The following is a 27996-nucleotide window of genomic DNA, read 5'->3' as shown; positions in this document are numbered from 1 at the left end:
TACTGACCCAAAGAATGAAGCTTTCTTATCACTTTTACCACACGGAGAACTGCCTTAAAAAAAAAAAAAAAAAACATTTCTAAATTACTGCTTTTTGGTCATTCTGCCTCTCAAAAAGCGGAATACACCGTGTTCCAAAAATTATTATGCAAATTGGATTTAAGTGTCACAAAGATTTAATTATTTTGTTTTTCAAATAAACTCATGGATGGTATTGTGTCTCAGGGCTCAATGGATCACTGAAATCAATCTTAAACAACTGAAATCAATCTTAAACACATGATAATTAGTTTTCCTGGTGATTCTAATTAAAGGAAAACTACTTAAAAATGATGTTCCACATTATTAAGCAGGCCACAGTTTTCAAGTAACATGGGAAAGACAAAGGATCTCTCTGCTGTCGAAAAGCATCAAATAGTGCAATGCCTTGGTCAAGGGATGAAAATATTAGATATTTCCAGAAAACAAGCACGATCATCGTACTGTTAAGAGATTTGTGGCCGATTCTGAGCACAGACGTTTTTGTGCTGATAAAGGCAGAATGAGGAAGGTTTCTGCCAGGCAAGTTCATCGGCTTAAGAGAGCAGCTGCTAAAAAGCCATTACAAACCAGCAAACAGATATTTGAAGCTGCTGGTGCCTCTGGAGTCCCTTGAACATCAAGGTGTAGGATCCTTCAAACGCTTGCTGTGGTGCATCAACCTACTATTCGGCCACCCCTAAACAGTTTTCACAAGCAGAAACGGTTGCAATGGGCCCAGACATACACGAAGACTAATTTTCAAACAGTCTTGTTTACTGATAGGTGTCGAGCAACCCTGGATGGTCCAGATGGATGGAGTAGTGGATGGTATTGGATGGCCACCATGCCCCTACAAGGCTGTGACGTCAGCAAGGAGGTGGAGGAGTCATGTTTTGGTCCGGAATCATGGGGAAATAGCTGGTAGGGCCCTTTAAAATTCTTGAAGGTGTGAAAATGACCTCTGCAAAGTATATAGAGTTTCTGACTGACAACTTTCTTCCATGGTATAAAAAGCAGAAACGTGCCTTCAGGAGCAACTTCATGCATGACAATGCACCATCTCATGCTGCAAAGAATACCTCTGAGTCATTGGCTGCTATGGGCATAAAAGGAGATAAACTCATGGTATGGCCACCATCTTCCCCGACCTCAACCCTATAGAGAACCTATGTAGTATCATCAAGCAAAAGATCTATGAGGGTGGGAGGCAGTTCACACCAAAACAGCAGCTCTGGGAGGCTATTCTGACTTCATGCAAAGAAAAACAAGCAGAAACTCTCCAAAAACTCACAAGTTCAATGGATGCAAGAATTGTGAAGGTGAGATCAAAGACTATGTTAACATGTAATTTGGCCTGTTAGGATGTTTTGGAGTTAAATAGCTTTTTGGTTCAGTGAATGTGACTGCCTAATGCTGCAAATTCAACAAATGAGCATTTTCAGTTCTTTAAAACATATCAAATGTTTAGAAATTCTACTGTGCCTAATAATTTGGAGCAGTGCATTTTGAGTTTTTATTCATTTTGGAGATTATACTGTTATAATTGGGAGGTTTCTTCAATAAAATTTGATGTATACTCTAACGGGTGATTACTTTTATTAGACTGACTGTCATTTGCACCGACTATTTAGGAAAATCCGAGAAAAATATAATTTGCATAATTGTTTGGAACATGGTGTAGAAAGGGATAAAAATCATATGATGTGCCTGAAAATGGTACAAAAAAAACTTCAACTCATCCCGCAAAAAGTAGGAATTAGTCCTACCGGTAATGGTGTTTCCAGGAGTCCATCATGACAGCACCACCAGGAGGTTGTCCTTCGTATCTTTGATAGGGACAGGAACACAGAAGAGGTTAAATAGCCCCTCCCACCACCACCCTTCAGTGATTTTCCCAAGTACCACACCAGGATGGATGCAACGCTATTTTATTGAACTTCCTCTCTACACATGTTCATATCACATATCAGACAGGAAATCCAAGGGAGGGTATATAAGGGGTGCGGTCATGATGGACTCCTGGAAACAACATTACCGGTAGGACTAATTCCTACTTTCCAGGATGTCCCTCCTGACAGCACCACCAGGAGAAATACCAAATAACTCCTATTTAGGGAGGGATTACAGCTTGGAGGACTTTCCTCCCAAAGGCCGTCTGTTGGTTTGACAGAACGTCCAGCTTATAATGCCTGCAAAAAGTATTTGACTTAGACCAAGTTGCGGCCCTGCAGATCTGTTCCATAGAAGCCCCAGCGCTTTCTGCCCATGAAGCCGAGATTGCTCTCAGCGAGTGAGCCTTGAGGCTCTCCGGTGGGATTTTCCCCACTGCGACGTATGCTGTGGTAATAGCTGACTTTATCCATCTAGCTAGTGTAGCTTTGGACGCCTTCTTCCCTCTTTTTCTTCCGGCCATCTGAATGAAGAGATTAGAGTCCACCCTCCAGTTGTGTGTGATTTTTAAGTAGTGAAGAACTGTCCTCTTTACATCCAAAGAGTGAAGAGAGCGCTCCTTCTCGTTGCTATAGTTTTGCCAAAAAGTTGGTGGAACGATTTCCTGACTTCTATGGAAATCTGAAACAACTTTGGGAAGGAAGGCGGGATCCAGTCTTAAGACGATACAGTCCTCTTGAATCTTCAAATATGGGTCCTTTATGGAGAGGGCCTGAATTTCGCCAATATGTCTTGCCAATGTTATTGCTACTAAGAAAAGGGCTTTGAGGGTTACTGATCTTAGGTGTGCCTGATCTAGGGGCACGTATGGCTCTTTACATAGTTCATTCAAAACCAGGTTGAGATCCCAGGGGGGTACTGAGCTACGTATTGTGGGCCTGAGACGTTGAGTGACCTTAATAAATCTTGTTACCCAGGGATGATTGGCTAACGGAAAGTCAAAGAAGGAACTCAGGGCTGAAATTTGCACCTTTAACATACTAGGCCTTAACCCCTTATCAAAGCCAGAATGAAGGAAGTCTAGGATCCTAGGAATATGTGGGCCATGAGAAATTGATACGGGAACTGTACTTTGTGAGCAGAACTTTTTCCAGACGTTCCGATATATTGCTGAAGTCACTGGCTTCCTGCTCTTTTGGAAGGTAGCAATGACTCGTTATGACAGGCCTCTTGACCTCAGGATCTCTTTCTCAGGATCCAAGCTGATAATTGTAATATTTCAGGGTTTTGATGGACTAGAGGGCCCTGAATTAAGAGGTCCGGTCTTGCTGGTAGATGGACTGGTTCTTCCAAGGACATCCACTTCAGTAGAACCAGCTCCTTTTGGGCCAGTATGGTACTATTAGGATTACTGATGCCTGGCTCTCCTGGATCGTCCTCAAGACTCCCGGTATTAGAGCCAGTGGTGGAAATGCATAAGCGAGACTCATGTTCCAACTCTGTGCCAAGGCGTCTATCCCTGTCAGCCTGTCTCCTGGATTTAAAGAGAAGAACTTTTCTGTCTTTGTATTTTTCCTGGGGGCGAAGAAATCTATTTCCGGTGTGCCCCATCGATGGGTTAACTGAACAAAGACCTCCTGGTTTAGGGACCACTCTGTGGGTTGCACCTTTTCCCTGCTTAGAAAGTCTGCCACTTGATTTTCCGAGCCTTTCAGGTGTACTGCCATGATTGATTTTACTGTGAGTTCTGCCCAGGAGAATATTGCGTCTGACAAGTCCTGTAAGTGACGGTGTCTTGGACCTCCCTGATGTAGTAGGAAAGCAACTGTTGTCGAGTTGTCTGAGAAGTTTCGGATGTGTCGATCCTTAAACTCTTTCCGATATTTCTTTAGCGCTTCCCAGACTGCTCTGAGCTCTCTGTAGTTTGATGACCTGTTGTATATTGAAGCGGGCCAAGCTCCTTGGATGTAACTTTATTCCATGTGAGCCCCCCAGCCTCTAAGGCTTGCGTAGTGATGTTCACACATGGAGATGTTCTCCAGGGTCTTCCTTTCTCGAGATTTGTTATAGTGGTCCACCATGATAGTGACTTTTTTGCTTCTTCGGATAATTGTATCCTGCTGTCCAGTGATGTCTCTCTCCCAACCCATACTGTAAGGACTTCTTGCTGTAAGTGTCTTGAAGGATACTTGCTCCATTGAACACTGGGAATACATGTGGTCATCAAACCCAGGACCCTCATGGCTTTCCTTATGGAGATGTACTTTTGCCTCTGTACCATCTGAATCTCCTTCCTGATTGATTGCCGTTTGTGTTGCTGAAGGTATGAATGTGTTGAGTCGAGGAGAACACAGAGAAATTGCTTCTTTGTTTCTGGTTTGAAATTTGATTTTTTTAGATTTTTAGCCACCCTAGTTTCTCTAGGACTGACACGGTTGTCGTCAAATGTTCTTCTATCTGTTGTGGGGAATCCGCTATGAGCAGGATGTCGTCCAAGTAAGGAACTATCATGATTTCCCTTTCTCTCAGGAAGGCCATAACCTCTGCCATGAGTTTGGTGAAGATTTGGGGAGCAGAAGAGAGACAGAATGGTAGGCATCTGAACTGGAAGTGTTGTATGCGATCTCGGTCTTTGACAGCAAATCTGAGGTATTGCTGATGGGAGGCGTGGATAGGGACCTGTTAGTAGGCACTTTTTAAATCTAATGTGCTCATTACTGAGCCCTTCCGGATTAGTGGTATAACAGATTTGAGAGACTCCATTTTGAATTGCTTGTAGGCCACCCACTGGTTTAGTGTTTTGAGATTTATTATTGTTCGATATTCTCCACGTGGTTTCTTTATAGAAAACAGGCTTGAATAACGTCCCCTGAACCTTTGAGAGTGGGGAACCAGGACAATGGCCCTTAACTGTAGAAGGTCCTGTATATCTTTTAGAAGTCTTAGATGATCTGGGTCTGAGTCAGGCAAAATCTCTTGGGGGGAAACTGGCAGAATTCTATTCTGTACCCCTGCTCTACTGTGCTTAGGATCCATGGATTCTGGGTGATTTCTCGCCAGTCTTCCAGGAAGTTCTGGAGTCTCCCACCGACTGTTCTGGCATCATTGCCTATTGGATCTCGGTCTCTGATCCTGGAAGGAACCTCTACCCCTACCGCCTTTACGGTAACTCCACCTTCCAGTTTTCCCTTTCCTTCTATAGTCCTGTCGGGGATGGGAGCGAGTCCTATGAAAGGATGGCATGTTCTTCGGCTTCTCTTCAGGAAAGCCTTTCTTTTTACCTGCTGCTTTTTCAAGTAGTTCGTCCAGTACTGGACCAAATACATGTAGGCCAGAGAAGGGTACTGAACAAAGTTTGTTCTTTGATTGGGTATCTCCTGACCATGACCTAAGCCACAGAGCTCGTCTTGCTGCATTGGGTAAGGCACTGTTTCTTGCCGCGAAACGGACCGATTCCGCTGAGGCCTGTGCACATAAAAATCGGTATCCATCTTCAATAAGGGTAACGACTTCAGAATTTCCTCTCTTGGAGTTTTATTCTGGTCTTTCATTTTTTCGACCCATAGACTCATTGATCTGGCCACCGAGGTATCCACGATGTTAGCCTTCATGATGGCCGATGATGCCTCCCAGGCCTTCTTGAGGAGATCCTCTGATCGTTTGTCCATAGGGTCCTTGAGACCGGACGAATCCTCAAAAGGTATGGTGGTTTTCTTTGAGACTTTAGCCACTGGTATATCAACATTTGGCATGGATTCCCATACTTTAGTTTCCTCTGGATCAAATGGAAGGAGGTATTTAAAGTCTTTTGGGACTACAAGCTTCTTCCCGACATCTTCCCATTCTTCCAGGATCATCTCCGTTATATGAGGATTTACTGGAAACACTATTCCTGCGAGCCGTAAGTCTGCCAAACATCTCATCTTGGACTGTTAGAGGTCCTGTGGCTTCTTCCACCTTCATGGTGCTTCTGACTGCCTGCAGGAGAATGTCTGTGTTTTCGGAAGAAAACAGATACCTCTTCCTTTCTTCTGGAAGTACGGCTGAGGAACATTCGCCTTCCCGTAATCCGATATAGAGTAGGCTGAGACTACTTCTTCCAAGCTCAGATCTTGCTTCCATCTGGGTCTTTTAGGACTGTACCGGTACTAGAGTTGATACCGTAGTATGTACTTCTCTGATCATGGATCTTTCTTATGCTGTCCAGAAAAAGAGGTTTGTTCCTCTTAGTAGCGCCCGACATACACCCATCGCATAGTTTCTTAAGGTGTCCTTAGGACAGTCTGTTCGAACATAGGGGGCATCTATTAGCCTTGCGTTTAGCTACTGCCGTTGAACGCTTGGGCGCTTCTTTATCCTGAAATAGATATATAAGAAGGCCCTGTAGCTCCGAATCCAGCTGACCCTAGGAAACCCCACTATGTTCTACTCACATGGTCTGGGGCAAGCTCTGAGAACTGGAGGTCTGGACGGTTAGCACTCTCCATCTTTACTAAGTTAAATTTGCTGTCAACTGTCCATCTTTAAATAGTCTGTCTCACCTGGCTTCAAAATATTTGATACGTCCTCCTTCCAAGCTTAGCTGCTGCTGATCCTGTGTTGATGACTTCCGGCCGTCCTGCGCACGCTCCTGGTGGAACACACGCCGAATCCTGCTCCAGGCAGGGTGGATAAAAATCAATGTTTTTTTAAAAAAATCAAAAAAATCGGATTTTTTTTATTTAAATCGGATTTTTTTGATTTAAATCGGATTTTTTTCAATAAACTGCTTTTTGAGGAAAATATTTTACCATCCAAAGGTTCTTCCATCATGAGATAAAGCGGAGTTGTTTAACTCAGTAGAATAAAGGCTGTATATGTGTAACATTCACAATGCCATGCTCTTCCAGAGGTTTCTGTAGGATGCTGACTATCCAACAAGTTTGGGCATGTCAACTGAATGGAAAAAGAAACTAAACCAAAAGTGAAACCAAGCTAGAAGTGTGGAATTAAAGGGGCAGTATGAACAAAATGTGGAGGCTATTAATAGTTTATACAATTAAGACATGCTGCTTTTAAACACCTACCTATTGCCATATAGTAAAACAAAAAAGATTTTTACTTACTTTGGGGTCCCCCCCTCACCCTGGCGTTAGATCGTTGCCCCTAGTTTCGTCCGTGTAACTATGGGCGCACATGCGCACTGCTCTCACTTCTCATTTTAATCGTGATTTATATTAAAAAAAACCTTTTGATTTAAATCAGTGATTTAAATCATGATTAAAATCGATCCGATTTAAATAGAAAAAAATCTTTTGATTTAAATCGTGATTTAAATCATGATTTAAATCGGCGTGATTTAAATCAATCCACCCTGGCTCCAGGCCCGAAGCTCCGCTCCCCATGTCCACCCGGCACAGCAGCGTGGCAGGAGTTTGCTAGCCCGGGCCACACGCCTCCAGGCCATCGGCGTCACCGCATTGGATCTGACGGGCGGGACACCGGTCGGAAGCTACACCCCCGGAAGTCGTCACCGGCGGGCCCCTAGTGATGCGACGTGCCGGAAGTTCCAGGATCACCGCCCAGCATGCGGCCGAAACAGCAGCTATCCACCTAGAGCCCCCTCGAGAGGGATGCGGAGGGGATGGGAGCACACAGCTCGACCTGCGCTGAGGGACCTCCCTCGGTATCAGCGCTGCTTGCAGTGTCTGCCCGAGAACTGAGCCTCCGCCGCCCAGAGCCCTCTAGAGAGGGATGAAGCTGTCCCCGGGAGCCCTGTTTGACCGGCTACTAAGATCTTCGGCACGGTAATTCTGCACCCCTGTACTCCTCTGCGTCTGTCCCTGATAGGGACAGGAAAAACACTGAAGGGTGGTGGTGGGGAGGGGCTATTTAACCTCTTTTGTGTTCCTGTCCCTAACAAGGATACGAAGGACAACCTCCTGGTGGTGCTGTCAGGAGGGACGTCCTGGAAAATAAGCCTTCACATGATTGTCGGTCGAAATACAGAAAAATTATAGCTCTCAAAATATGTGGATGCAAAACCTTTTTTTAACTGTGTGATAGTAGCCAAACATCTGGCATCGCAGTAATTGCACAGACCGAAAGAATAAAGTTTTCTAATCACACAAGGACCGGTGTAAAAATAAATTAACCAATTCTTCCCCTGTTGTTCATTTTGCCTCACAAACATCACAGTATGGCTCGGCTCACATTTATCCTACGCTCTACACTGAGCACTTACACCAAGGTTTCTGTGTAATTCTCTGAAATAGGTGATTCAGACAGTACCCCCAGCGGTTCCCTATAATGAGGCAGAACGAGTCACTTTGGGCTGTCTGGCCTATGATCCGGTGGTGTCCGTCTTTTTAATTGGGCACATAAGCACAGTCCTTCACAGTTTTGTGTATCTCTGAAAACAAGGACACGGCTAAACAGAGGCAAGATGGAGTACAGAGTAACTCTGTTGCCTCATTATAGTGAAGAGATCCCTTGGGGGTTTCATCTGAATCACTTTATTCAGAGATTTAGGCCACATTTACATGTTCATTATTTGGCCAATATTTGTAAGTCCAAACCAGCAGTGGGTAATAAAAGCAGAAGTGGTGCACATGTTTCTATTATACTTTTCCTCTGATTGTTCCACTCCTCGATTTGACTTACAAATACTAAGGGAAACTACTTACCAAATACTGAATGTGTGATCGTGGCCTTAGAATGGAAACACAGATGCAAGTGCTAAGCAAACAGCACAGGATAAATGTGGTCCAAAATCTTATGTAAAATGTTCCCAATAAAAAATTTAGCTCAATCCACAACCCCCCCCCCAAAAAAAAAACCCAAGAAAACAAAAACAAGTCCCCTCTTTTTTCTTCACCGCTCAATGATATAAAGTTCTATGAGACATCCATGGTGTCAATATGATCTCTGCACCCCTAGATGAATTCATTGAGGGCTGTAGTTTGCAAAATGGGGTCACTTATGGCACCTCAGGGGCTCTACCAATGTGACATTGCTCTCGGATACCATATCGGCAAAATCTGCACTATCTTATGGCGTTCCTTCCCTTCTAAGCTTTTGTACTGTGCCTCTAAAGTAGTTTTTGACCACATATGTGGTATTGACGTACGCAGGTGAATTTGCTTAAATTGTAATGCTTGTTTTCTTTAAGCCCCTTTGAAAAATAAAAAATTACTCAGCCAAGTTTTATCCAATTCTGTGAATTGCCTGAGGGCTAAAAATCCTCACTACACCCCTAGATGAATTCCTCAAGTCGTGTAGTTTTATCAAAATGGGGGTCACTTGTAGGGGTTTTCAACTGTTTAGGTACAACATAGGCTCTGCAATTGTGACATGGTGTCTTCTATCTATTCCAGTTAATTTTGAGCTCCAAAATTCAAAAGGCGCTCCTTCTCTTCCGAGACCTGCTGTGCCCAAACAGTAATTTTCAAACACATATGGGGTATTGAAGTACATTGCATAACAAATTGTATGGCCCATTTTCTTCTGTTTCCCGTGTGAAAATGAAAAATTTGAGGCTAAAGGAACATTTTTGTGGGAAAAATTTTTTTTTTTACATTTTAACTTGCACATTGCTTTAATTCCTGTGGTTCACCTGAAGGATTAATAAACTTCTTGAATGTGGCTTTGAGTACTTTGAGAGGTGCAGTTTTTAAAATGGTGTCACTTTTGATTATTATCTGTCTTATAGGCCCCTTAAAGTCACTTCAAATGTGATGTGGTCGCTAAGAAAAATTGGTTTTGTAAATTTTGTTCCTAAAATGAGAAATCGCTGGTAAACTTATAACTAGTGATGAGCGAGTATAGTCGTTGCTCGAATTTTCCTGAACACTCTCAGGTGACTGAGTATTTGTTAGTTCTTGGAGATTTAGTTTTCATCACCACAGCTGATTCATTTACAGCACCTAGCCAGCCTGAGTACATGTGGGGATTCCCTAGCAACCAGGCAACCCCCACATGTTCTCAGGCTGGCCTAGTAGCTGTAAATCATTCAGCTGTGGTGATGAAAGCTAAATCTCCAAACACTAACAAATACTCGGAGATCACCCGAGCGTGCTCGAGAAATCTCGAGTAATGAGTATACTCGCTCATCACTACTTATAACCCTTCTAACTTCCTAACAAAAAAAAAATGATGCATTTTGTGTGGTATAACTATCTTGTTTAAATGAATAATTTATTCTTTGTTTTTAAAAATCCACCATGCGGTTCCAGCGATACAGGCCTTTTTATTTAATAACTCTAGTATCCAAATTTTTGCAGTCTTTCCACAGGGGCTGTGCTCCCAAGATTCTCAAGGGAAGCAACTTTAGGGCCGCTCTGCATTATTACTTGTGAGCAGAAGTCCCTTTGTAAAAACTATAAAAAATATTGGGTGTACTAAATAAAAAACTCTTATCTCTGCAATCATATGATGGAATTAAACAAAAACATTTCTCAGCAACAAGGATGAACTAAAAGCAAAAGCTGGCTACTTTTCACCTGGTAACAGGTCTTCTTTAAAGCACCACTCCAGAGTTTGTTTTTATTTCACCACTAGAGTCGTGCTTTAAATGTAAGTCCCCTGCCCTCTGTCTCATACCAATCTGCCGCCGCCTTCACAGGTTTTCCAGCGAAAAGTGACCTGCCGGCATCTCTAGTGTTTCATGGAGCTGCGCGGAGGTCACTTTTCAATACATTTCATGACAGCCTCATTCATAGACTTACATTGAGAGCTGGTGACGTAACTTCTGACTTCCGGCCAGTCAGAGGATGCGCTCACAAGATGGCGCCATGGAATCAGAGTGGTGCTGAAAAACGGTCAAGATACCAGAGGGCGAGTATATGACCAGGGGTAGGGGACCTGCATTTAAAGCAACACTCCAGCACTGAAAATTAAAAAAAAACACTGGAGTGGTGCTTTACATAAATGTACGCACAGAATTTGTGTGTGTAAGCACACAGGAGAGAATCTGTCACTACTCAGCTGAATTGTGAAGGTTACACGCTTTAGTGGGGCTCTGTGAAACAAGCTACTATTAAGAGTATGTGCACACGTCAGGATTTCTTGCAGAAATTTCCTGAAGAAAAACGGAAATTTTCTGCAAGAAATCCGCATTTTTTTTTTGCGTTTTTTTTGCGCTTTTTTAGCATTTTGCAAGCGTAATTAGCTTGCAGAATGCTAAAGTTTTCCAAGCGATCTGTAGCATCGCTTGGAAAACTGACAGGTTGGTCACACTTGTCAAACATAGCGTTTGACAAGTGTGACCAACTTTTTACTATCGATGCTGCCTATGCAGCATCAATAGTAAAAGATAGAATGTTTAAAAATAATAAAAAAAATAAAAAAAATGGTTATACTCACCTGCAGACAGCCGATCTCCTCAGCGGCGTCCGTTCCTATAGATGGTGCGTTCAGGACCTTCGGTGACGTCACGGTCACGTGAGCGGTCACATGAGCGGTCACGCGACCAATCACAAGACCGCGACGTCATCGCAGGTCCTTCACACAGAGCATCTATAGGAACGGAAGAGAGAACATGCAGCGCTGAGATGCGGGAAGACTCCGGGGGCCATCAGAGGGTGAGTATATCACTATTTTTTATTTTAATTCTTTTTTTTTTACCAATTATATGGTGCCCAGTCCGTGGAGGAGAGTCTCCTCTCCTCCACCCTGGGTACCAACCGCACATGATCTGCTTACTTCCCGCATGGTGGGCACAGCCCCGTGCGGGAAGTAAGCAGATCAATGCACTCCTAGGTGTGCGGAATCCCCGCAATTCCGCATTTTTAATGAACATGTTGCTTTTTTTTTCCGCAATGTGATTTTTTCGCGGAAAAAAATGCAACATTTGCACAAGAAATGCGGAATACACTTAAAATAATGGGAGGCATTAGTAAGCTTTTTTTGCGTTTCTATAGCGAAAAAAACGCGAAAAATACTGAACGTGTGCACATGGCCTAAAGGTCCAAACTTCAGATAAGCCACCGATATCAGATTGCGGGGGTCTGACTCTTGGAGAGTGCCATACCCCTTTTGCTTACCACTGGCATACCTTTCAGTTCAGTTCTAAATCACTGCAATGTTACAAAGTTGCACATAACTATTCTTGCCACAAACCGTTACAGAGCTGTGTCCTAGAAACAATGGAAAAACGCACACAATGATGTAGTGCTGGGGTCCGTTTAATTAACAGATTAGGGGGTCTGACTCCTGTCACCAATGTAATACCCTAAACCTAATGTTCTTTTAATGGAATCCCCCTTACTTTAAAACAATACAATGCTAGTAAAGCAAAGTATATTCAATTCAGTTTGCATGTAGACATTTCTACCCTGAAAGCGGATATATGCTGACCGATCCATAGGCTGCACGTATCAGGCAAGTTTGCAGGACATACTTTAAAAGCCTCTGGGATCTGAGCAGACCAGTCGGACAGGCGAGTTCCCATCAGCTTCTGCCTGCTCACTGCCCCGGAGTGACAGGTCTCTCCCTACATGCAGCGGGTGGGGAGAAGCTGCTGGAGAACCGCTTGTCCAACTAGTCTGCAGGGTGCCTCAGTCCCCGGCAGCTCTTCTTAGGCCATGTTCACACATTGTGTTTTTGTTCTGCAAATTTTAAGCTGCGTTTTACAGTACCAGCAAAAGCTACAAGATTTCAGAAATCTCATGCACACACATTTTTTTTTTCCTGACAGATTTCGAAAACTACTGCGTTTTTGAAAACTGCGGCATGTCACTTCTTTCAGCGTTTTTTCACCCACAGAAAGCAATGACCAGGTACAAAAATGCAGCAAAAAACGCAAGTATCAGGTTTTGCTGTGTTTTTGGTGCAGAAAACTCAGGAAGTTACATAATGGTTTTCTTGGGGGCACTGTACTTCAGCATGCACAAGAGACAAATGTACATGAAAAATGCAGCAAAACATGCATCACACCTCCTTTTTGTAAGCAGGCTCTTTACTGCTAGGAGAGCAGGTTTTGCCTGCAGAAAAAAAACAGCAAAAACGCAGTGTGTGAATATCCTTTAACCCCTTAAGCCCCGAGGGTGGTTTGCACGTTAATGACCGGGCCAATTTTTACAATTCTGACCACTGTCCCTTTATGAGGTTATAACTCTGGAACGCTTCAACGGATCCCGGTGATTCTGACAATGTCTTCTCGTGACATATTGTACTTCATGATAGTGGTAACATTTATTTCATATTACCTGCGTTTATTAGTGAAAAAAAACGAAGTTTGGCGAAAATTTCGCAATTTTCCAACTTTGAATTTTTACGCAATTAAATCACAGTGATATGTCACACAAAATACTTTATAAGTAACATTTCCCACATGTCTACTTTACATCAGCACAATTTTGTTAGGGAGTTATAAGGGTTAAAAGTTGACCAGCAATTTCTCATTTTTACACCACCATTTTTTTTTTTTTAGGGACCACATCTCATTTGAAGTCATTTTGACTTATTTGGGGGTAAACCACTGTTTGGGCGCATGGCAGAGCTCGGAAGCGAAGGAGCGCCATTTGACTTTTCAATGCAAAATTGACTGGAATTCAGATGGGATGCCATGTTGCGTTTGGAGAGCCCCTGATGTGCCTAAACATTGAAACCCCCCACAAGTGACACCATTTTGGAAAGTAGACCCCCTAAGGAACTCATCTAGATGTGTTGTGAGAGCTTTGAATCCCCAAGTATTTCACTACAGTTTATAACGCAGAGCCGTGAAAATAAAAATTCTTTTTTTTTTTTCCACAAAAATTATTTTTTAGCCCCCAGTTTTATATTTTCCCAAGGGTAACAGTAGAAATTGGACCCCAAAAGTTGTTGTCCAATGTGTCCGGAGTACGCTGATACCCTATATGTTGGGGTAAACCCCTGTGTGGGCGCACGGGAGAGTTCGGAAGGGAAGGAGCACCGTTTTACTTTTTCAAAGCAGAATTGGCTGGAATTGAGATCGGACGCCATGTCGCGTTTGGAGAGCCCCTGATGTGCCTAAACAGTGGAAACCCCCCATTATAACTGAAACTCTAATCCAAACACATCCCTAACCCTAATCCCAACGGTAACCCTAAACCACACCCCTAACCCTGACACACCCCTAACCCTAATACCAACCTCATTCCCAACCTTAAATGTAATCCAAACCCTAACCCTAACTTTAGCCCCAACCCTAACTGTAGCCTTAACCCTAGCCCGAACCATAGCCCTAACCCTAACCCTAGCCCTAACCCTAACGGGAAAATGGAAATAAATACATTTTTTTACATTTTTGGCTAACAAAGGGGGTGATGAAGGGGGGTTTGATTTACTTTTATAGCGGGTTTTTTAGCGGATTTTTATGATTGGCAGCCGTCAGACACTGAAAGACGCTTTTTATTGCAAAAAATATTTTTTGCGTTACCACATTTTGAGAGCTATAATTTTTCCATATTTTGGTTCACAGAGTCATGTGGGGTCTTGTTTTTTGCGGGACGAGTTGACATTTTTATTGGTAACATTTTCGGGCACGTGTCATATTTTTGGAGCGCTTTTTATTCTCATTTTTGTGAGGAAGAATGACCAAAAACCAGCTATTCATTAATTTCTTTTGGGGGGGGTGTTTATACCGTTCTGCGTTTGGTAAAATGGATAAAGCAGTTTTATTCTTTCGGTCAGTGCGATTACAGCGATACCTCATTTATATCATTTTTTTATGTTTTGGCGCTTTTATATGATAAAAACTATTTTATAAAAAAATAATTATTTTTGTATCGCTTTATTCTGAGGACTATAACTTTTATTTTTTCTTTGATTACGCTGTATGGTGGCTCGTTTTTTGCGGGACAAGATGACGTTTTCAGCGGTACCATGGCTATTTAGATCCGTCTTTTTGATCGCGTGTTATTCCACTTTTTGTTTGGCGGTATGATAATAAAGCGTTTTTTTTTGCCTCTTTTTTTTATGGTGTTCACTGAAGGGGTTAACTAGTGGGACAGTTTTATAGGTCGGGTCGTTACGGACGCGGCGACACTAAATATGTGTACTTTTATTGTGTTTTTAATTTAGATAAAGAAATGTATTTATAAGAACATTATTTTTTTGGGGGGGGGTTTTGGGGGGAATTTTTTTTTTTTTTTTTTTTTAATCTACACATGTGAATATTTTTTTTTTTTACACTATAACATTGACCCAGGGGGGGGCATCATGTTATAGTGTAAGATCGCTGATCTGACAGTTTGCACAGCACTGTCAGATTGGCGATCTGACGTGCACAGCTCCTCCAGGCTTCCCGGCGCCTGCTCTGAGCAGGCGCTGTGAAGCCACCTCCCTGCAGGACCCGGATGCCGCGGCCATTTTGGATCCGGGCCTGCTGCAGGGAAGAGGAGGTAAGAGACCCTCGGAGCAACGCGATCACATCGCGTTGCTCCGGGGGTCTCAGGGAAGCCCGCAGGGAGCCCCCTCCCTGCGCGATGCTTCCCTATACCGCCGGAACACTGCGATCATGTTTGATCGAAATGTGCCGGGAGTTAATGTGCCGGGGGCGGTCCGTGACCGCTCCTGGCACATAGTGCCGGATGTCAGCTGCGATAGTCAGCTGACACCCGGCCGCGCTCCCCCGTGAGCGCGGCCGCTCGCATATGACGTACTATCCCGTCACTGGGAATTAAGTCCCAGGTCACCTTGACGGGCTAGTACGTCATATGGGATTAAGGGCTTATAAGGCTATGTTGTTCTCTGAAGCGCTGTACCATTTCAAGCACACACAGCAAAAGACCATCCAGCCGGTGTCGGATACTCGCTGCTGGTGAATCAGGCAGCATGCATCAAGTGTCAGAGTCACGTTTATGCAAATTGTCTCTTCAGCGAGGTAGAGGACTAGAACTCTAGTGCCACCTATTGGAAGCAGCTATCTTAACAGTCAATGTCGACCCTATAACGAGCCTCGTCACATGACTTAGGATAAAAGCCAAACCAGAATCTCAATTTGCAGACACTGTTTCGGGGTACTGCCCCTCGTCAGCGTAAAGTGGAGACCTGGTTTGGCTAAGTCATGTTTAAGAATATCTGGTGAAAACTACAGCGTACGTTTTTTTTTTGCATTGCTCAGTGCACACAACGGCCATGTACCAGCACGTAGGGAATCTTCTGCGGAGGTACTGAGAGATTTATGAATGAAATACACAAACTGATTGTTTTTCTTGGAACTTACCTCAAATACTCCAAGGAGACGACCTAACGTTCCTTTAACACCAGCCTATGGAAGCAGGAAAAGATTTACGGTAAGCCATCACTACATTTCTTTAAAGCAATAAAATGTTACAAGCAGAAGCTACCATTGTACAAATCTGATATGAAAATCATACAGCACGTTATATTTTCATGGGCCGAGAGAATATTATGGTTTATAACGTTCCCAAAACAAGAATAATCAAAGTGTAGTACAAAACTATAGACAAAAAAAGGGAGTAGACGAAAAACACCACCAAAAAAGAAAGTTCTTTTACTAAATCATCATACAAACATGTATGACCTTAAATTAAAAAGTCTATCAGAAATACTGTGAAGAGGAAACAAAGCCAGTACACTGAGGAGAAGCAACCTGGATCGGAGACGTTGGGGCTAAAGTTAGGATTACGGTTAGAGAATTAGGGTTAGAATTAGGGTTTGGATTACATTTACGGTCGGGATTAGGGTTAAGGGTGTGGTTAGGGTTATGGTTGGGATTAGGGATTCAGTTAGAATTGGGGGGTCTCCACTGTTTAGGCACATCAGGGGCTCTCCAAATAAGACACGGCATCCGATCTCAATTCCAGCCAATTCTGCGTCGAAAAAGTAAAACAGTGCTCCTTCCCTTCCCACCTCTCCTGTGCGCCCAAACAGGGGTTTACCCCAACATATGGGGTATCAGCACAGATCTGTTGTTTTCAAAACTCGCCGGATTGTGCCTGACAGCAAAAACCTGATGTGTGAAAGTAGCCAGATAGATATATGGCTAGATCTATCTAATATATAATTGCCTAGAATACTACTTCCTGCAATTTGTGCCAACTTCCGTGGCTTTGTCCGGAGCTAATGTCCGGAGCTAATGTCCGGAGCTAAGTGACGTCACCAGTGTCCTACACCCAGGCAGAGCACAGGGGCCCCAGGCAGCATATGGGGCCCCAGGCAGAGCACAGTGGCCCCAGGCAGAGCACAGGGGCCCCAGGCAGAACATGGGGCCTCAGGCAGAGCACAGGGGCCCCAGGCAGAGCACAGGGGCCCCAGGCAGCATATGGGGCCCCAGGCAGAGCACAGGGGCCCCAGGCAGAGCACAGGGGCCCCAGGCAGAGCACAGGGGCCCCAGGCAGCATATGGGGCCCCAGGCAGAGCACAGGGGCCCCAGGCAGCATATGGGGCCCCAGGCAGAGCACAGTGGCCCCAGGCAGAGCACAGGGGCCCCAGGCAGAACATGGGGCCCCAGGCAGAGCACAGGGGCCCCAGGCAGCATATGGGGCCCCAGGCAGAGCACAGGGGCCCCAGGCAGCATATGGGGCCCCAGGCAGAGCACAGTGGCCCCAGGCAGAGCACAGTGGCCCCAGGCAGAGCACAGGGGCCCCAGGCAGCATATGGGGCCCCAGGCAGAGCACAGTGGTCCCAGGCAGAGCACAGGGGCCCCAGGCAGAACATGGGGCCCCAGGCAGAGCACAGTGGCCCCAGGCAGAGCACAGGGGCCCCAGGCAGAACATGGGGCCCCAGTCAGGGCACAGGGGCCCCAGGCAGAGCACAGGGGCCCCAGGCAGCATATGGGGCCCCAGGCAGAGCACAGGGGCCCCAGGCAGCATATGGGGCCCCAGGCAGAGCACAGTGGCCCCAGGCAGAGCACAGGGGCCCCAGGCAGCATATGGGGCCCCAGGCAGAGCACAGTGGTCCCAGGCAGAGCACAGGGGCCCCAGGCAGCCTATGGGGCCCCAGGCAGAGCACAGTGGCCCCAGGCAGAACATGGGGCCCCAGGCAGAGCACAGGGGCCCCAGGCAGAGCACAGGGGCCCCAGGCAGAGCACAGGGGCCCCAGGCAGAGCACAGTGGTCCCAGGTAGAGCACAGGGGCCCCAGGCAGCCTATGGGGCCCCAGGCAGAGCACAGGGGCCCCAGGCAGCATATGGGGCCCCAGGCAGAGCACAGGGGCCCCAGGCAGCATATGGGGCCCCAGGCAGAGCACAGTGGCCCCAGGCAGAGCACAGGGGCCCCAGGCAGAACATGGGGCCCCAGGCAGAGCACAGGGGCCCCAGGCAGCATATGGGGCCCCAGGCAGAGCACAGGGGCCCCAGGCAGCATACAGCGATATTTTGGACCACTGTGCGGTGTTTCAGACCCCCTGTGTGATGTCTGGGGCCCTGTTCTTAAGTATATTAAAGATTAAAGTAACGTATATTAAAGTATATTATAGATCAAATTTGACATGTTTATGAGCACCATTGAGTGATATACTCAAGATTGACATAATTTTTCAACATTTTATGGTTTCAAACTGTAAACACTCAGAGTTTTTTTTACTTCAACCAGAAAACCTTAACGGTTCATAAAAAACTTGACTGTTCAGGATATGAGAAAAGTCATAGTATTCTGAATCTTTAACTTATAAAGATACCTTTACATGGGGTGATTATTGGTTCCAGAGAGGCTTTCGGCCGATAATCGTACACATGGCTGGTGACAGGACAATACAATATAAACGTTCAAAGGTAAACACTGATAACATTAAAATCTAATATATAATTGCCTAGAATACTACTTCCGGCAATTTGTGCCAACTTCCGTGGCTTTGTCCGGAGATAATGTCCGGAGATAAGTGACGTCACCAGCGTCCTACACCCGCTCAGGGTGGACAAAGATATATGCCTTCGTGGTGCGAGGCACTTTTCTGATTGGTTGCCACCTGCCGCGAGCGACCAATCAGAAATGTGCCGTACTGTCAAGAATTGTCAAGAGCTGGTGAGTGCAGCCATTTTTTGTTCTTTCTTACTATTATTTATTAATTGTATTATTCTTACATTTGAATAAATAAAGTATATATGGATTCTAGACTCCCGATTCTTTAGAATCGGGCTGCCATCTAGTGTATCTATAAATATATCTACTAAATAATTGTCTAAGGGTCACTTCCGTCTGTCTGTCCTTCTGTCTGTCACGGATATTCATTGGTTGCGGCCTCTGTCTGTCATGGAAATCCAAGTCGCTGATTGGTCGCAGCAAAATAGCCACGACCAATCAGCAACGGGCACAGTCCGGAAGAAAATGGCCGCTCCTTACTCCCCGCAGTCAGTGCCCGGCGCCCGCATACTCCCCTCCAGTCACCGCTAACACAGGGTTAATGCCGACGGTAACGGACCGCGTTATGCCGTGGGTAACGCACTCAGTTACCGCTGCTATTAACCCTGTGTGTCCCCAACTTTTTACTATTGACGCTGCCTATGCGGCATCAATAGTAAAAAAATGTAATGTTAAAAATAACGATAAAAAAAAAAACCTGCTATACTCACCCTCCGTAGCTCGCACCGGCCGCCATCTTAAGTTCCCGGCGATGCATTGCGAAATTACCCAGAAGACTTAGCGGTCTCGTGAGACCGCTAAGCCATCTGGGTAATTTTGCAATGCATCCTGGGAACGGAAGATGGCGGCATCCGCGCGTCCATCACCAGAGCGCCGTTGGATCCCAGGGGGTGAGTATGTAACTATTTTTTATTTTTATTTATTTTATTTTTTTTTTTTTTAACAGGGATATGGTGCCCACACTGCTAAATACTGCATGGGCTGTGTTATATACTACATGGCTGCTATATACTACGTGGGCAGTACTATATATTACATGGCTGCTATATACTACGTGGGCAGTACTATATACTACATGGCTGCTATATACTACGTGGGCAGTACTATATACTACATGGCTGCTATATACTACGTGGGCAGTACTATATACTACATGGCTGCTATATACGTGGGCAGTACTATATACTACATGGCTGCCATATACTACTTGGACAGTACTATATACTACATGGCTGCTATATACTACTTGGACAGTACTATATACTACATGGCTGCCATATACTACGTGGGCAGTACTATATACTACATGGCTGCTATATACTACGTGGACAGTACTATATACTACATGGCTGCCATATACTACTTGGACAGTACTATATACTACATGGCTGCCATATACTACGTGGGCAGTACTATATACTACATGGCTGCTATATACTATGTGGACAGTACTATATACTACATGGCTGCCATATACTACGTGGGCAGTACTATATACTACATGGCTGCTATATACTACGTGGGCAGTACTATATATACATGGCTGCTATATACTACGTGGACAGTATTATATACTACATGGCTGCTATATACTACATGGCTGCTATATACTACGTGGGCAGTACTATATACTACATGGCTGCTATATACTACGTGTGCAGCACTATATACTACATGGCTGCTATATACTACGTGGGCAGTACTATATACTATATGGCTGCTATATACTACGTGGACAGTATTATATACTACATGGCTGCTATATACTACGTGGGCAGTACTATATACTACATGGCTGCTATATACTACGTGGACAGTATTATATACTACATGGCTGCTATATACTACGTGGGGAGTACTATATACTACATAGCTGCTATATACTACGTGGACATTATTATATACTACATGGCTGCTATATACTACGTGGGCAGTACTATATACTACACTAGACTGTGGCCCGATTCTAACGCATCGGGTATTCTAGAATATGCATGTCCCCATAGTATATGGACAATGATGATTCCAGAATTTGCGGCAGATTGTGCCCGTCGCTGATTGGTCGAGGCAACCTTTATGACATCATCGTCGCCATGGCAACCATTATGACATCTACGTCGATACTGTGCCCGTCGCTGATTGGTCGAGGCCTGGCGGCCTCGACCAATCAGACGCGGGTTTTCCATTATGACATCATCGTCGCCATGCTGTGCCCGTCGCTGATTGGTCGAGGCCTGGCGGCCTCGACCAATCAGAGACGCGGAATTTCCAGGACAGACAGACAGACGGAAAAACCCTTAGACAATTATATATATAGATGGCTGCTGTATACTACGTGGCCTGTGTTAGATACTGCGTGGGCTGCGTTATATACTACATGGCTGCTATATACTACGTGGGCAGTGCTATATACTACATGGCTGCTATATACTATGTGGCCAGTGTTACATACTATGTGGCCTGTGTTTATTTGTACTGCGTGGGCTGTGCTATATATTGCGTGAGCCGGTGTTATATACTACGTCGCCTGTGTTATATACTACGTGGCTGCTATATACTGCGTGGACTGTGTTATATAGTACGTGGGCTGTGTTATATACTGTTTGGGCTGTGTTATATATTGCGTGGCCTCTATTAACGCATCGGGTATACTACAATATTTATGTATGTATATAGCAGCCACATACTATATAGCACAGGCCACGTACTATTTGTATGCTATATATTACATGGCTCCTATATACTCCGTGGCCTGTGCTATATACTATGTGGCTGCTATATACATACATATTCTAGAATACCCGATGCGTTAGAATCGGGCCACCATCTAGTAGATAGATATAACCATAGTTATATCTATAGATATATCCATAGTTATATCCATAGATATATCCATCTATAGATTTATCCATAGATATATAATAGCAAGGCCTATGTTAAATAATGAACGTTTAATTAAAAAAAATAACAAAAAAAAAACGGAAAAAAATTGTGTGGGCTCCCACGCAATTTTCTGCACCAGAGAGGGAAAGCCGACGGCTGGGGGGCATTATATTTGTAGCCTGGGAAGGGGTTAATACCCATGGCCCCCTCCCAGGCTATGAATATCAGCCCGCAGCTGTCTGCGTAGCCTTTACTGCCTATTAAAATAGGGCGACCCAAAAAAAAAAAAAAAAATGACGTAGGGTTTCCCTATATTTTATAGCCAGAAAGGCTACACAGACAGCTGCGGGCTGATATTCATAGCCTAGAGAGGGGCCATAGATATTTACCCCCCCCCCCCACTCCCGGCTACAAATACCAGCCAGCAGCCGCCCCAGAAATGGCGCATCTGTAAGATGCGCCAATTAAGGCACTTAGCCCCTCTTTTCCCACTCCCCTGTAGCAGTGGGATATGGGGTAATAAGGGGTTAATGTCACCTTGCTAATGTAAGGTGACATTAAGCCCGGTTAATAATGGAGAGGCGTCAATAAGAAACCTATTATTAATCCTATAGTAGTGAAAGAGTAAAAAAAAAAAAAAAAAAAAAAGACAGCCAGAAAAAAAGTATTTAAATATTCTTAATTTAACCATACTTACCATTCTCGATCGCCTGCAAAAAATTAAAAATAATAAACCGTATACTCCCTGTCCGACGCAGTCCAATTAATAACAAATGTCCCACAACGTTCACCCCTATAGAACAATGACATCTGGTGATGTGACTGCTCTATAGACCTTCAGTGACACACTGACAGGAGACAATGGCTCCTGCAATGCATCACTGAAGAGGTTACCTGAGTTCAGGGTCTCACTTTATTTCAAAGCTGCGTGGGAATTTTCCGATACAGCAGTGCCACAAGTGAAACTAGGGACTATTTTTTACAGTGGCGGAGGAATACATTGCGGAAGGATACCTCCCTCCTGTCATTGTATTCCTGGAGCCCCTGAAGAGTGGTCGCATCAGCTGATGTGGCTGCTCTCCACAGGAGATCGTCGTGGGACACTTGTTTTAATTGGATATCTGCGGATCAGGGAGTATATTGTTTGTTTTTTATTTTAATATTTTTTACAGGTGACAATGGCTTCGGGATCAAGGTGATGGTGAGTATGTAATCTATGTTGTATGTACTGTATGTCTATATGTATGTATTGTATGTAATGTATGAATGTACTGTATGTTGTATGTACTGTTATATGTTGTATGCTGTATGTACTGTTATATGTTGTGTTATATGTTTGTATTTTTTTTTTTTGTTTTGTTTTGTTTTTTTTTTTACTTTTTGCATGCTTCAATATTCTCCATGGGAGACTAGAAGCTGCTGTAACCCGATCGGCTCTGCTACATGCAGGCAAAGATCAGATCTCCTGTATGTAGCAGAATACCTCACCTGCTATGAGCGCCGACTACTGGGCAGCGCTCATAGCTATCTGGCTATGACAACCACAGGGGTCTGCTGATGACCTTGGGTTGTCATGCCAAAACATCGGCAACTGGCTGTCATGTCACACAGGCGCCGATGGGAGGAAGTAATGATGTGCTTCCTGGTAAATTCTGAACTTCGACAGTGGCACTTAACATGTTAACAGCTGCGGATGAATCGCGATTCCACCCGCGGCTCTTAAGTGCACATCAGCTGATCATATCAGCCGTCATGTGCCGGAAAAGCTGTGGGCTCATCGCCGGAGCCAGCACCAAACGGGGAAGACGTCCAATGACGGGCTCTGCATGTCATTGGAAGTTAAGGGGTATACAGCCAGTTACGGTAATTTTTCTGAGAACTATTCCCACAAGAAGCACTGAAGAGTTTGGGATTTTCTAGAGACAGAATGCAGCAAATACCTCTTCGCAAACTTCTCTAGCAGCAGCTGCACTGGGCTCTTCCTCAGGTTCCAATCCACCACCAGGGACAATCCAACGATCTGGATATCGGCTGCTGCTTACTAACAACACCTAAAATTAACAGAATTTACATCACTATATGTACACTCAGGCATATTTCAATTACTTTGTAATATAGAATTATGCTTAATTTTCAAGATTCAGTCTTAAAACTAAAATTTTAAAATAAAAACTCTCTTCCGCCAAATTGCTTCCCAGCGTAGTAGACGAACACAAGTCAAGGTTAGCTTTTCACTATTCGGTGTCTTGAGAACGTAATATAGAACATGATGAAACAAGACTTATCAATCTGATAATCTCAAAACAGCTCTCAATAAGGTCTTTGGGATTTTTTTTTTTTTTTTACAATCGATTTTTATACCCTTTTAACTCCTCAAAAGTGCAGGCATTTTTGCTGTAAATATAAAGTACAGAACGACGTTGAGAGAGAGAGCGGTTTGTTTTTATCGCTTTAATTGCGTATTTGTTGTAACTTGTAAAGTATTCATTTTTGGTGTCAAAACATTCTGAAAGCCATAACTATTTTTCATTCAGCATTGCTTCATGAGGACCAACAAACAGGCTCTCCATGCATGTGCTGGGACTGTCACACATCCGCGACACATGCAGCTGAGGACCAGAACAGCTGATCATCGGGAGCGCTCCAGGTTACCGAGGCAGCTATTTGGGAAGCGCTATAGCTATTTGGATATTCGATCATCCCTAGTTAGAAATGTTCCAGTTACGGTCACTGAAGTGGTGGGAATACTTTTTTTTCTTCACCAAAAATCATATTAAAAGTACCATATATTATTTTCATCCACTATGCTGTGTATTTATTTACTGCAGTGTATTTAACCATTATGTTTGTCTGTTTGTTTGTTTTTCAGCCAATGTACAACGTCATGATACAGTTAGCTGCACAGAATTTCTCCTTTCCATTTGAATAACACGAATCTTGTGGTAATATAAAGAAACCCATATGCAGTACATATTTTTATTATCAACCCCTTAGGCTACTTTCACACTTGGGTTTTTTTTAATTCGTCACAATCCGTCATTTTTTTGTGAATGCAGAATCCTGCTTAAAAATTTGCAGCATCCTGCATTTTCCCATAGACTTGTATTATTATGATTATTATTTATTTATATAGCACCATTAATTCCATGGTGCTGTACATGAGAAAGGGGTTACATACAGAGTTATATATATCATTTACAGTAAACAGGTTTACAGTGACACACTGATACAGAGGGGAGAGGACCCTGTCCTTGCGGACTTACATTCTAACGACGGATTGTGACAGATGGCCATCCGTTTCATCCGTCATGCACTGGATCCGTCGTAAAATAGCGGTCTGTCGTGGAGAGAAAACGTTCATAGGAACGTTTTTTGTGCACGTCGGAAAATCGGTCAGCGACGCATCCTCCGCTACCCGTCGTTGGCTACAATGGGAGCCTATAGACGCAGGATCCGTCGCTGACCATCACACATTGGAATCCAGTTTTTTCAAGACCGAGAAAAATCTCTCTCTCTCTCTCTCTCTCTCCAGTACAGACCAAAGGTTTATGTAAGAGCTATTTGACCAAGAAGGAGAGTGATGGGGTGCTACGCCAGATGACCTGGCCTCCACAGTCACCAGACCTGAACCCAATTGAGATGGTTTGGGGTGAGCTGGACCACAGAGTGAAGGCAAAAGGGCCAACAAGTGCCAAGCATCTCTGGGAAATCCTTCAAGATTGTTGGAAGACCATTCCCAGTGACTACCTCTTGTAGCTCATCAAGAGAATGCCAAGAGTGTGCAAAGCAGTCATCAAAGCAAAAGGTGGCTACTTTGAAGAACCTAAAATATAAGACATAATTTCAGTTGTTTCCCACTTTTTTGTTAAGTATATAATTCCACATGTGCTAATTCATAGCTTTGATGCCTTCGGTGTGAATGTACAATTTTCATAGTCATGAAAATACAGAAAAATCTTTATATGAGAAGGTGTATCCAAACTTTTGGTCTGTACTGTGTGTGTGTGTGTGTGTGTGTGTGTGTGTGTGTGTGTGTGTGTGTGTGTGTGTGTGTGTGTGTGTGTGTGTGTGTGTATTTCTGATTTTTTTTCCATCACTTAAATAGCAAAAAGGCAACAATATGGCTGTATTTGTACTGACCTGGAAAGTCAGATTGCAGGTAATTTTTAACACACGATGAAGACCATAAAGACAAATCATACAAAACAATTGCGAAATTGTGCATTTTTCACAATTTAACTGCACTTTAAATTTTTTGTTTCCGTTTTCTGTACATCATATGGTAAAATGGATGATGTCATTCAAAAGTACAACTTCCCACACAAAACAAGTCCTCATACTGCCATATAGGCAGAAAGATTAAAAAAAAAAAGGTACACCGATTAGAATGAGAGGAAAACACTAAAGCACAAAAAATGAAGTTTTTCATTGCAGCCCGGACTTTCTCTGTTGGATTTGTCTCAAGATGGGGGCAGTGACACCAGAACTGTTTGGGGGCCGGTGTCAGAACAGCAGCACGGGAGTCCCGGGAGAACTAGTGCCAACACTGGAACCGCGCAGGCACGGGAGGGGAGTATAGGCGCTATTATTTTATTGGGGTCAATAATGGGATATGAGAAAAAGTTGTCCAAGCAGTGGATAACTTCTTCAGGGGGTTAATATAATATTACTATACTCCGGCATTGCACAGTATTCTAGCTACTACAGCTATAGATATGGCAGGCCCTTCTTTTTACCTTTTAAACATTTTTTTTTTGTTGGGTTATATAACACAAATAAACAATAATGCAAAACTACATAACAGGGTGTGTGTGTGTTTTTTTTCAATAGAATGTTATCAAAAGTTCTTTCATTGGCAGGCCCTTCGATTGTAACCTACCGGTAGCCTCTTCTATGTAACTACATATAAACTGTGGTCGTTATTAAATGGCCTGTCCTCTGCTAGGCCATTGGTGTGTTCAGAACATCAGAGTATGAATGCTTTCACTAACTGCACAGTATTCCATACAAAGAAGCCATAAAAATAAATAATGGGACACAAATCATACAATAGAAACCTCAGCAGACTACAATATCCCACACGCACAATCATTCAAAAACCTATAAAGCAAATGTACAGGACTCAAATATAAAAAAGACCAGTTTACGTATAGTTTAAGTATAGTTAAAAAACAAAAACAATGTTACATACAACAATAAAGCCAAGCACATACGTTGAACATTGGGTGAGTTTTGACCTACATATATGGAGATTAAAAAACTCAAATACTTAATGTGTGCATGTGGCCTAAGAGACAAAAAAACTAAAATGGGTAAGCTACAGCATTTTGTGACAATGAATTGCAGGCAGTATATAAATCAGATGTAAAATCCTGATTAAACACCATCACGGCCTTTGTCGCACCCACACATCATAGATGGGAAGGAGGTCCTGACCTTTGACGTATGGTTATGTCATGGTGACCTTGCGGGGCACAGGAGCCCTGCCTTAAGTGAAAGCCGAGATCCAGCTGTCACTGCCAGGGGTGGTGCACACACAGTCCCAGGCATTTTAATCCCCTGAATGCCGCCATCTATATCACAGCATTTAGAAGGTAATGGAAGGGGCTCCCTCTCCTGTCTGATCGGCGCCTCCACGAGGGCCCGATTATTCTCGTGGTGACCCAGGGTCCTCATGACGACATCCGGGTCGTCCATCTACAGCAAGCCTGTTATACCATGCTCAGAGCATTGTCTAAGAGGCTTCTGTCAGTGCAGCACTGACAGGTATAATGCATCGCAATGGTGGTGCATTGAAATGCATTATACCAGTGATCAGAGTGATAGAAGTTGAAGTCTCACGAACAAAAGGTGATTTTAATCAATAGATCTGGGAATAATAAGTTCCACAATTGGATGTGTTAAATAAAATGTTCCTGTGCTGAGATAATCTTATAAATGTGCCCTGTGTAACGGCTGTGTCTGACCGTACAAAAACACAGTCTTAATTATTAATATAATTCATGTTTTTTATTTCTATAGCGCCAACATATTCTGCAGCACTTTACAATTGTACACACAATAAAAGACATTACAGAATAACAATAATCACATAAATTAACAGATACCAAGAGGAGTGAGGGCCCTGCTTGCAAGCTTACAAACCATGAAGTTATTATTATTCCAAGATCTGTTGATTAAAATGGACTTTTGCTCATAGGAAAACCACTTTAAGGACCCATAGAAAAACTAAGTGATACATATATATACTATATAATTGACTGCCAGGAAAGGAAGACCAAGAGTCACCTCTGCTTCTGAGGATAAATGTATCCGAGTCATCAGCCCCAGAAATCGCAGGATAACAGCAGCTCAGATTAGAGACCAGGTCAATGCCACACAGAGTTCTAGCAGCAGACACATCTCTACAGCAACTGTTAAGAGGAGGCTTTGTGCAG

At 43.8% G+C, this 27996-nt stretch overlaps 1 protein-coding gene across 1 annotated transcript in view; it reads right to left on the bottom strand.

The window, feature by feature from the left end:
- Positions 1 to 27256, bottom strand: part of NUDT3 (nudix hydrolase 3) — a 103557-nt gene extending 76301 nt beyond the window's left edge. The window contains exons 1-3 of the mRNA XM_077299167.1: positions 27098 to 27256; positions 23500 to 23610; positions 16079 to 16123 (exon numbers count right to left, since the gene is read on the bottom strand). Of these exons, the coding sequence (XP_077155282.1) occupies positions 16079 to 16123; positions 23500 to 23610; positions 27098 to 27256 (315 nt within the window). The remainder of the gene's footprint in view (positions 1 to 16078; positions 16124 to 23499; positions 23611 to 27097) is intronic.
- Positions 27257 to 27996: the final 740 nt, after the last annotated feature.

This window comes from Ranitomeya variabilis, chromosome 3, assembly GCF_051348905.1.
Source record: "Ranitomeya variabilis isolate aRanVar5 chromosome 3, aRanVar5.hap1, whole genome shotgun sequence".
Lineage (NCBI taxonomy): Eukaryota > Metazoa > Chordata > Amphibia > Anura > Dendrobatidae > Ranitomeya > Ranitomeya variabilis.
This window is presented reverse-complemented; position numbering and strand designations above follow the sequence as displayed.